A 12,123-nucleotide genomic window follows, 5' to 3' on the forward strand; every position below is an offset into this window, starting at 1 on the left:
CTCAGCTCCAAATAGAAGGTAAATCCTTGCAAATCCACCTGGCAAATTCTTCAACAACAACCTTTACTGGTTGCCTCAAACCAGAAAAAGTGTGCTAACACTACATTAAGTTTTGTTAAAGATCTCAACATATTTTCTAATGACATGTATGTAGAAGACAGCGCTAACAAATACACACCCTGTTTCTAAAGTCCTCTAACACATGTCATCCATTCCCTTGAAAAATGTGTATGTACTAGATTTAAACCTGTCTATCTACCAACACTGACACAACCACTCTTGCTAGTCTTTGTCCCTCTTCAGATTTTAAGTGCACAGATATCAGACAGACTCCCAGTGCATTTTGCCAAGGAAATTAGCTGACTAAGCCTCTACCCTATTTCCCAAACAAAAATATACCATATGCAATATTGTCCTTATTATCCATTTGCCCTCTTGTAAAACAAGCTGTTTTCTCTTTTAATTACTTTCCTGAAATTTTCTAGAGAGGTTTACATCACAGGATAAACCATGCCTGAAAAACTTCACCCTACAGAAGATGTTCTGCTTCCTCCCTCCCCCTCTCAGCTTATGACCGTGTGAAAAATGGACACTGATGATCCCACCAGATTTTTACACCATTAGAAGAAAAGGCACCACAGAAAAAGCAAGTGCTGATCACAACTCAAATAACCAGCTTTAAACTTTCCTCACTCCCCAAATTAATGCAAGCTTTTTAAATAAAAGAGGATACTAAACCAAGAGGAAAGTATCAGAGGGAATTAATACCACATGTACCTACTGTCCTTAAAATGTACTTGACAGAGCACTATTCCTTACACTACTACAAAACAAGCACTGTAATGCATTTGGATACTCACAAGCATAATGTGGTTTGTTAAGAATCATCACTTTTTACACAAATGGAAGTGAATGATACTAAATTAGCAAGTCATTCAATCTAAATATTTATTGGTTAAGTGTAACTAATCATCAGTATTAACACAGATTAAACAAACACAGAAAAATCCTTTAAAACAGCAACACAAAGACTTGCATATAACAAATGAACTTATGTCTGTTTGGGGGAAAAAAGTACCTCAAGTCACAATTCAGACATTTAATACAATAACTAAGGCTCTGTTACAAAAATTATGTTTGGTTTGTATCGCAGGTGATTTATGCAAATTACAAAAATGCATAACACTCAAAAAATACCAGTGCCAATTCAAAATATTCAGCAATTAACTGCAGTTAGTAATTTTCCCATAAAAACACCAAGAAGGATGAAAATCTCCCATGAAAGAAAATAACTACCAGCTACTCCTTCCACCTTAATGTTTATCCAGTAAAATAACTCATGTGAGCTGGGCAGTCTTGGGCCAACCCTGGTCTCTAAAGTTGTCTGCCTCATAGCAAGACAAATTTGACAAACGTCTCTACTGACAGTCTGTCATAAGAAAGCAAAAACTGCACAAGCAATAGCAAAAAAAACCCCACATCTAAAGTCAGGCTTGAGAGACAGTGGGAAAATGTCAGGGTGAAGCCATTTTTGTGTATTTATATTGTGTCATATAAAATTCACAAGACTTCAGATTACAAATTATACACTGCAACACCTAGAACTACTAAAGAAAAACTTGATTCCTTCAGGATCCAAACCACAGACAGTTGTGTTTTCAAGAAATTACTTCAGCAACAAAATATGATAATAAAAGAGAGAAAGTCTCACGCTACATCTGGGTAGAAAAATATTCAGCTTTTAGTTCCTCCCATCTCAGTTCTGCACCCATGGAAACCGCTCACAGACTATGTACAAGAAAAAGAAAGGAATCACAGAGTTCTCGTAACTGCAACACCTGCCTTCCTTGGGGCTCGAAAGATCACACTGTGATCACCAATCGATCAACAGGAAACCAGGAGAGCACAGCTGCTTCCTGATTCCCTTCACAGGAAAGAAAATAACTGAGTTCATGAGCAGCAGTAAGGGAAGGCTCTAGACCCCAAAGGCCTCTGGCATTCACACTGACACAAAATCTCCCCAGTTATAAATTAACTGTTTAGACTGAAAACCCACAAGTCTCATATTTCTGCTGCTCTGCTTATTCTCAACCAAATCTATTCTAGACTGTTTTGTAACTATTGTCTTAAGTTCAGACAAACTTAAATCACACCGGACTGCAAGTTACCTTTCTGTCTGAAACTTTTCATTAGGGTCTTTTAACTCTGGTTGCCAGTAACTTCACTTCATCAAGCCAGTTGTAGTATATTATTCAAAAACATATGAATGAAAAATAAATACCAGTGTCTTGTTAGAAATTAAAGCAGCCACTCAGCACAGTGACTACTGAGAAAGACAGGCTAACATAAAGTCAGCTGCTCCTGGAAATTGTTTTGCCTTTGGCATCCTGAAGAAGTTGGCAGAAAAGAAATAGTGATTTTAATATAACATGACCCAAAGCAACTGAAACCCACTGAGTCTATGATACCCTCAGGAACAGACACAAACTCCACAGTGCTCTGACAGCTAAAAAGTTAAGACGATTTCTGACACGGGTCAACAGTGATTAAATTTAGGTTTTGTGTCATTCTCAAAGAAAATTCTGTATTTATCTCTGCATGGTTCCCTGAGACAGAACAAATCATCTGCAGGGTACAGATACAATCACAGGAGATATGGAACTAAAATGTGCAGTCTGACAATTAAAGAAATCCACAGGCAACAGTGAATCAAATTAATTAAGTGAAGTGATGTAAATATCTAAGACACCACAACTTCCCACCACTTATGCCCAGTAAGTAAGAAAAAACAAAACAAGAAAACTGTCATCACATTAGTTTAGGCTTGCTCTAAAAATTACTTATGTCACGACTTAAGGAGTTCCTCTCAAGCACTTAAAATGAGTTCTCTAAACTTTAAAATGTAAGTTAAAAACATGCAAGGTAAGAGATGTTACAAAAAAAGAAGGAAAAAACTGAATCACCAGTAAAAACAAAAGAAAAATCAAAAGGAAAGCCTTGGGACACCTGGAAATTCAGGGTTTTTTAGTTTGATTTACATTTGCGTAACAGGACACACAGGTCTTCTTCTGTTACAAGATGGTTCAAAACAGCAATAAGTAAAGCTGTTTTCACAAGACTTCTATCATTGTTGTTACACATGGAAACCATCACACAAAACGCAATGCCACAAAATATTCGATCCAGGCAGTTTTGAAGAACAAACATCAAACCATTAATCTTTTCACAGAATGATCAAATAATCAAGGTTGGAAGAGACCTTTATGATCATTGCATCCAACACTGCACTACCACTGTAACCCTTAAACCACATCACCCAGTGCTAGATTCAGATGCCTTTTAACTAAATACAGGAAGGCTGGTTAACTGAATATCTGTGATACCAAAATTAGGTTGTTAGGGGTTCTCTTGATTTCAACATAGATAAAAAAATCTATACTCTTAACAACAAATAGGTCTGGCACTTATTTAGAAAAAAGCAAATCAAAATAAACACAAATAAACAACAACAAAAAAAAAAACCACCCAACCAAAAAGCTCTCAGTTACCAGACTTAATTTCCTAAAAACAGTTCTGGCACAATTGTTCTCCCCAGATTCAAGCCTACCTCTGCCTCCTCTTTCTCATACAAAATTCTACATATGCTTCAGGAAATAAACAATTTAAAATAGCCATATTAAATATTTATTTATCTAGTTCTTTCATAACATGAAAACAAAAAAGTAAACAATATACACTAATTGATGTTGAACTTCCCTTGAGACTCACTCATGCATATTTTTATTTTAAATCCTGACATTTTTAAATAAAAATAATTATTTTAATTTGATTAATTACCATTAGAAACACAGAAAAACTGCAAGAAAAACAGAAAAACTGCATTTTGAAAAAGTCATACATCACCTGGAAATTCCATCAAAAAGGAATGACACACACATACAAATCAGAGCCCATTCAAAGGATTAAAACATTAAAGAGAAACTACTTACATTATCTTCCTCCTCCATATCATCATTGTCATTGTCGTCATCACTGTCCTTGAACCCAGGGGGAAGTGGTGGCCCGATGAATTCTTCATCATCATCAGTATCCTCAGCTGGACCTTTAGCAGAACTCTGGGATTGCATCGAAGGACCACTTAATGCCTCATTTGAGTTGTCCTCACTTTCACTACACACTGCCTCTCTACAAGGAAAATTTAAAACATTACTATTTGAAGAACATTTTCACTTCCACTATGATTTTCAGATAAAATACGTTAAGCACTCTTGTAAATCAGTAGACACCAAAATTAGCAGCAAAACCCACACTAACTTTCATTAACATAATGTAGGCCCACCACCATCTTTTGAAACACTCTAAAGTGTTCCAAAAGTTACATTAAATTACCATTCTGCTGTTGCCCAAATCGGTTGCACAAACACATTATTTTTGGCACGTGGAAATTTCTGAAAAGCTGAGTAGTTGTCTCTATGTTCGTGTAGTGTAGTTTATTCAAAATAGCCGCACTCCCTCTGCTGGCAGTTCCCAAGCCACACCACTTGAAAAGGCAGGTCTACTCAGAGAGAGCAGCTCAACTTTCAAGACTTTGTTTGGGAGCTTATATTTTCAAAATTTTTAAGTGAGAAGGCTGAAAAACATAGTCTTTTTTTCCTGTTTCTTTGTTAAACTATAGAGGTATTGTTTTGTTTGAGTTTTTTTAAAGTTTAGGTTATCACTTTAAAACTATAATAAAAAACACCAAAGCTCAGGAAAATAATAAACTACTAAGAAAATTGGTTCTGACCTGCGTAATTGTTACAGAGAATGCTACCCTGCTTTGCTTCCAGAACCAGCTGTACAAGCAGGTGCTACGTTGCACAAAAAAAAAAACATCTGTCGGGTAAGTAATTGAAACTGTTTCAGGAAGAAAAGAGAATAAACTAAAACCAACATGACTGAGGTCCTCAGATGCTACAGTGAAGAGCAGGGTTTGCCTGATAGCTTGTCTAATTTAAAGACCTAGATCAGAATATGATTACCAAACAAATCTAACTCAAATAAAAAGAGCTTCTCTTACTCTACAATAATTGCGCAATCAATATCCTTTTACCAAAGGGAAGGTTTCCCAGCATGTGAGGCACAAATTGGGTTCTTCAAGTAAGCTATCCTCAAAACTAACTTCATAATACTACACACAAAAGAGCTGCATTTTGAAAGTTGATATGCATTCCTACACTAGCAAACCACACATCTTTTCCCCAAAAGCCAAACCACTTAGTTTTGGAATGAAACCAAGTACACACTGTGCCAGTGAGAAAGATGTATACAACATTCAAGGAGGCCATTCCAGTCCTTGAGTCTCAAATTTTCAGATCTTTACACATACCCAAGAAGAGTAACTACCTTTCTTCCTAATTACCTTTCTCATTCTCTCATTTCCTGAGAAGGAAATCGATCAAATCAAACATTCCAGTATTCTGAGGGGCAGCACAGCCATTCTGCATGCGATAATGGCCAGAGCTGCAGTGCCACGCAATTTTTCACCATGCTTCAAGCACAGCAGAGACAGCCAAGTACTCCAACAACAGCTACAGGTATCCTCTGTGCAGACTGGGATAGAGTCAAACATAAGAACACACCAATGCAGCCAGACCAAAAGCTCATCTACTTTTTTGACAGCAGCTGGGAGTGGCACCGACAGAAAGAACAAAGCAAGTGGTGTTTCCCTTCTACCTCTAGTCTTACAATCTTACTCTACCAGGGGCTGTAAAGAAAGAATCATTTTGCCAGCCCTTTCCCAGGATTCAGGAAACTATAAGGAATTTTTTTTTTTTGCTTTCCCTCATTATCTCCTCAGTGAGACAAGCTGTAAGACGGAGAAAAAAACCAACCAACTGTAATAGAGTACAGATGGCACACTGAGAAGAGCAATAATAAAAAACATTCTAAGAGTTGTGCAAGTATGTGGGCATATCACCCCCATGTGTTCATTCTATGCACATCACCCAATTTTCTCAGATTTTTCCTTCTCATATACCAACAGATTCCTTCATTTCACACGGTGTAATTACTACGCTTATGCATTAATTAAGTACTTAAATACTGTAAACATTTCTCTACAGCAAAATAGTTCAGGAATAAATAATCATAAAATAATCATTAGCTGTATTTCACATAATTTTGGAGTGACCTTTTAACAACTGATAAATTAGTATAAGGGCTACTCTGATAATGTTTAAAATATCAGATAATTCTAAAAAAATAAAATTCAGTAAAGTGTTGCCATTATCAGAGAATAAAAGATGCTATGCATATTAGGTCAATTTATAGTAACAAAAGTCTTTATTATAAAAAGAACTAGAAAATCCTGTATTTCAGACTAAAATTGTGAGTTGCAGGATTGTTCTTCAGAATTAAGACTGAGTCACAACAGCATATCTTTCTTCTTTAAAGAACTAAGCTACATATCCTTTTTTACATGGAAACATAAAACTTCCAGGAGAGCTTTTCATGTTAAGCCCTTCCTTCTTAATGCCTAGTAAAAAACAAAAAAATAAAGAAAATTTACTATGAGCAGAACTCTGATGAGTTATCAGAGCCAACCTAACAACTCAGCATACTGATAGGTATTTGTATCTTCCTTTATAAGTCCCCGGGGGTCTCTCTTGTCAAGTCTATTAGAAGAATGAGATAATTATGGAAAGCCTCTGTATTGCCTACTCTCCACCTTATCAGTTGTTTAAATTGGTGCTACATTTGAATTCTTGTCACCCTTCATTATGTCACCAAATGGGTATATGAGATCATTAGAAGCAAATGGAAGCACAGAGTGTTTTTCCTTGAGCACAAGACGCAATATAGGATACAAAAAGTGCATAATATATTGTGCAGTCAAGTGTTTTCGCCCAGTAAAAACACACAGGTTTTCCAAAGACCAACAGGAAAATCAAAATTTTCTAATAAAAATTTCTTCAAACGGAAACTCAAAGTTTGTCTGTAATAGCCAACCACATATAGGCCCTATCAGCCCATAATATGCATATATAGAGGTCTACCTGAGTCTTGTATGGGCTGTTAAACTTCCATAGATACAGGAACCTAAAAACGTACAGCACACTGATGTCTGCCAGATCTGCCACACAATGGAGTTGTGTGGTCCCCATTGCCTTCAGCTACTTTTGATTTCCCAGAATTTCATAATTTAAACTGTAAAAACTATATTTTGCTTGTCAGTAACAGGCAAAAGTTTAAGAGTAAACTTCAGACTGAAGAAAAAAGAAAAGCTTTCTCTACCTCACCACTACTCCACAAAATCCACACACAGAGGCACCTACTTTGCCTTCTTTTTCATCAGGCATGAACAAGAACATTGTGTCTACAGGTGGGCTGCTAATAAAGTCATCACATGTTGTCATTGTATTTGCCCTAATATTTTCAAAAAACTTATGAACAACATAGCTCTTATTTTTAAAGTACATTGAATAGGATCAAGGAGGAAGCAGCAAAATTGTCTATTAAATATACATTATGTCAATATTTGCAAATATTGACATATCTTTAAGAAAGGTTTTAAAAAAGATTTTAAAAAAGATTTTAAAAAAGATTTAAAAAAAGATTTAAAAAAAAAAAAAAAGTTTAAAATCAGTATTTCCACTGAAACACTTAAGATAACAACATTCACACAAGCTAAATTAAACTCATTGTTGGGGGTCAGGTGTCCTTCTTTTAGTTCTGGCTTACCTGTGGAATTTTAACCTATTAGTTCCGGGGAGGAGGGGGGACCTGACTGCGGGTACTTGGTGGGTACTTGCGAAACACAAAGAGTTCGGCTGGGCCAGGGGGAAAGTGGGACGGGAAAAAAGGAGGGAGGGGACAGTTTGGCGGCTTCTTCAGCTTCGGAGAAGGACGCTCTGCTGGAACTGTTGCTGTGGGGAGAGGGGAATTCGCCATCACCCAGACAGAGCTGCTGCTTCTCCCTCTCCCCTCTTTGTTGGTGGCCTCACACCCCCTGTCCTGCCGGGACGTGTGGCAGTGCCAGCCACCGCCGCGGAGCTGCTGATCCACCTCATCCACCAGCCCGGGATCTCTGCTCATTCCTCTGCTGATCCACCTCAGCCACAGGCCCGGGATCTCAGCTCATCCCTGCTGTTCCAGCTGAGTGTTCCTCAGAGCCCTGCAGGAGCACCGGGACTGACTGCCCGCGGGGGTTGGTGAAGCAAAGCCTCTCCTCCATCCCTTTCCGTCTCGGCCAAGAAAGCTCTCACGGGGTCCCTGGTTCTGTTTTCTCGCTAACGCTGTAGTTACTGTTGTTTGTTTGCCTTGTTATAAATACTAGTAAAGAACTGTTATTCCTATCCCCAGATCTCTGCCTGAGAGCCCCTTGATTTCACAATTATAATAATTCGGAGGGAGGGGGTCTACATTTTCATTCCAAGGGCCGGCTCCTGCCCTCCCTAGCAGACACCTGTCTTCCAAAACCGAGACATTCATGTTATCAAAACAAGCAAACACTCTCTTCAGATAAAAAAGCTGCTACATGGAATCTCCCACCATATCTAAGTACCTTTCAGCTAATGTGGACCCAGGTCCTCTTGCACTGGATGCTGAAACTGATGAATCAGCGCATGGAATTCTAAACTCCTTTTCAGTCTGGTCTTCTTTTTCTCTTTCACGGGCCTCTGAATAGGGAGAGGACAGAAATAATAAATAATCAAGCCTTTTAAAAATATTAAAATTACTGACTTGCTGAGGACAGTAGGACTTTTTTTTTTCATTTTCAGACCAAAATTAAATACTTGAAAAGGTAACAGCAAATAAAGGATTTAACTGAATATACTTTTTCATATATATCTTAAATTTTCATTGCTACTGCAATGATCATTCATCAAAACATCAAAAGGACAATATAAACACCTCCCAGTTGTTCATTCATACATGTTATCAAATATAAGTTAATCTTATAAGGGTGCTGATGCTTCAATTGTTTTCAACATTATACTAAAACATTATGATCACTTTAGGGAAATGTTGATGTTTTCATACCCAAGGGAAATAAATTAGTGCACTTAAAGCATACAGATGTGTAAATAGGTGGATTTTAAACATGGACAATAAACACAAAGTGTTGCTTACATTATTAGTTCATTTTTACTTCACTAACTGAAAAAGAATCCTTATGGAACACTACAGTTAAATCAAAGCAAACAAAAGCTTCCATCTCACATTAAGTAAGAAACATTGTGTGGTCTGCTGCGGGGCAAGGAGGGGACATACTCAAGATGCAGGCCAAGATCTCTTGACTTAAGAACAATGTATTTTTGCAGTCACCTACCGAATTTCCCTACTAAACAAAAATACTATGTAAATAAACAATTCCTCATAAGGAAACATAGCTCAACCTGAACAAGTATCAAACATAAAAAGGTTTCCAACATGGACATACATTTCTGTGCTTAGATTCAGCCAACACACACCCACAAAAAGAAAAAAAAATCTGAAATGAATTTTGCAATTTGTTGTATATTTGACTTTCATAGTGGCTTAAAGTCCAAAAATCAATGAGCCTTCCAAAGAGGTCTGATCTGTTCTGTATAGAATAAGAGCAATAAAAAAAATGGCATCACAATAAAACAAAAGGCATACACAAACTGGCCAAGGGGAAAGAGAAAGCATGTACAACTGGTTGGCAAAGGGATTTGTAGAACATGAATGACTGTTCTCAGAGACCTTGTTTGAACTGATGTTCACTTGATGACAGGCAGCAAATGATACCATTTTCTCCATCTCCCACTCTCGAAACAGCACCCTCAAAAAGTGCCCACTCCCAGCACAGCAGCAGGCAGTGACACATTTGTGGACTGCTATACAACCTGCTCCTTGGTCTGAGACACACATTTCTTCTTTGCTACTCTGCTGTCTCTAGATTAAAGCTGTCTGTACCACAGAATTCTCTTCCACAAGAAATACACAGCTAAGTAAATGAAGAAAGGAAAGAGTTTGTGGGTTTTTCCTGTATCTGCAAGTTATGCCTCACAGCAGGAGCTCTGCACGTGCACACTGCTCTAACACCCTCAGACAACATCAGCAAATTAATAACTTAACAGTTCTTCGAGGCCCAAGCTGTTCAGGACTGCCCTCCTCGAACAAAAATTGCATTTCTGTTTTTTTCACTACACAGCCAGTCCGAAACACTTCAAATATCTCCATGAGGAAGGAAATCAAAACATGTCTTAAAATGCAAGAGCCGACTAAGCTCGCACGTCTTACCCAAGACTTTCCTGCTCCTCTCCACTGCAGTTCTTCTCGTTTGCTCAAACATGGCTTCGAGGTCGAAAGTCCGAGCTTTCTTCCCTGGAAATGAAGCAAACGGAGACTGGAACACAAGCCCACCTGGGGCTGAAAGGCCCCACGGCTCCACCCCTCGCTCCGCCAGCCAGTTCCCAGCCCCCCGGCCGCACCGCCACGCACCGAAGCCGGAGAATCCCATTGTAGCCGCCAGTTCCGGGTCGGGTGGCCCCAGCATTTCTGCATCTGCAACGAGAGGGGAGAAGAAACCACGGGGATGAGCGAGAGCCGGGGGCGAGCGAGAGCCGCGGGTGAGCAGGGTCTGCCTCAGCCCCGGCGTCCCTGTCGCCCACCTCCTTCGGCCGCCGGCTCCATGCTCTGCGTGCCCCGGATCCACAACAGGCGCCGGCAGGAAGCGGCCGGGCGGCGACAGCCGAGCTTCCGTGCCAGCGAAGGAGCGCCGCGGCGTCACGTGGTCAGAGCTCGTCATCCGCACTGCACCACTTAAAACTGAAAGACGTTTCTGTGCGTGTTGTTGTGCAGACCCTCCTCGAGCTCTGCCAGGCTTGGTGCCATGACAAATTCCCTGTGAAGCCTCTTCCAGGGACCGACCACCTCTCAGCGGGCGAGCCTATTCCTGATGTCCAACCTGAATTTCCCTTGGCAGAGCTTCATTCCGTCTCCTCCTGTCCTACCGCAAGTCACCAGGGGAGAGATCAGCACGTCCCCGACCGGTGCCCCCCGTGAAGAAGGTGTCCTCAGCCTCAGGCTCCCCCTGCACCTTCCCCAGGATGAACAAGACAAGTGACCCCGATACTTTTCATCATCTTGGCCTCCCTACTCCTGACACACTCTTAGCGCTCTGATGTCCTTCTTAAATTAAAGTGCCTAAACTGGACATAGGACTTGACGTGGGGTGTGCAAGCCCACAGTGCGGTGTAGAATGGGACAGTCACCTCTTTTGAGTGGCCAGCAGTGCTGTGCCTGACTCCACAACATAGTCAGCCCCTTTGGCTGTCACTTTTGGCACACTCTTGACTTCTATTCAACTAGCTATTAACCCAGAAACTTATGTTGCTTTTTATTGAGCTGCAATCCAGCCTCTCATCCCCCAATTTCTCTGTGCAACCACAATTGCCCTGTCCTGGATGAACAGTCTGGCACTAGTTAGATTTTAGATAATTAGTGATTGATCAGCTGTGTCCAAATCTGTGTCGGGCTCCTCTACCATCAAAGGGGTCAACAGCTCCCCTGATTTAGTATAATTGGACTTATTTCCTGCAACCAGATAATTTTTAAGAACATTAAAGAGCACCGTCCATAAAACTGAGTCCTGGGAAACCCTTGCTGGTGTCTAGGCACTAGCTTCTTAATCTTGAGAAGACAGAGAACTTCCTCATTTGCCATTATGTTGTTTTCAGCTGGGGTACAGTTAGTCTTCACAGTAGGTAGTACAAGGCTTTGTTATGGATTTGTGCTGAACACAGTGTCAGGAAAATTAATCCACAAACACCAAAGGTTTATGTCCAAAAATGAGACAGAGGAGTCCTTTTACTTTATTTGAATAAAGGGAGAGGCCATGGGGCATTGCCTCTCAAATTTTTGGAGGGCACAGCTTCCTTTTTATCCTAATTTCCTGGCCACTTGTCCCCTTCTCTCTTTCTCCGTAGGCTGAGGTACTTGACAGGTACAGACTTCCCAGAACGACTAATACTAACACCCCCCTCAAATGCATAATCTCTTCTTAATTCTTAACTCTTGTGGAATTCCTGGTGCTTCCTCAGTGCCTCTTTCATCCTTCAATGGAATCCATCTCATTGTTTCTGTTATCTCTCAGTGATAGTTTCATCTTATCAG

The 12,123-nt window shown here is 39.9% G+C and overlaps 1 protein-coding gene across 1 annotated transcript in view; it reads right to left on the bottom strand.

Moving 5' to 3' along the window:
• The window catches only part of WDR70 (WD repeat domain 70), a 132,042-nt gene extending 121,373 nt beyond the window's left edge, over positions 1-10,669 (bottom strand). Inside the window, exons 1-5 of the mRNA XM_058827661.1 lie at positions 10,620-10,669; positions 10,450-10,512; positions 10,249-10,332; positions 8,546-8,660; positions 3,990-4,185 (exon numbers count right to left, since the gene is read on the bottom strand). Of these exons, the coding sequence (XP_058683644.1) occupies positions 3,990-4,185; positions 8,546-8,660; positions 10,249-10,332; positions 10,450-10,512; positions 10,620-10,641 (480 nt within the window). The 5' untranslated portion in view covers positions 10,642-10,669. The remainder of the gene's footprint in view (positions 1-3,989; positions 4,186-8,545; positions 8,661-10,248; positions 10,333-10,449; positions 10,513-10,619) is intronic.
• Positions 10,670-12,123: the final 1,454 nt, after the last annotated feature.

Source organism: Poecile atricapillus, chromosome Z (genome assembly GCF_030490865.1).
Source record: "Poecile atricapillus isolate bPoeAtr1 chromosome Z, bPoeAtr1.hap1, whole genome shotgun sequence".
Lineage (NCBI taxonomy): Eukaryota > Metazoa > Chordata > Aves > Passeriformes > Paridae > Poecile > Poecile atricapillus.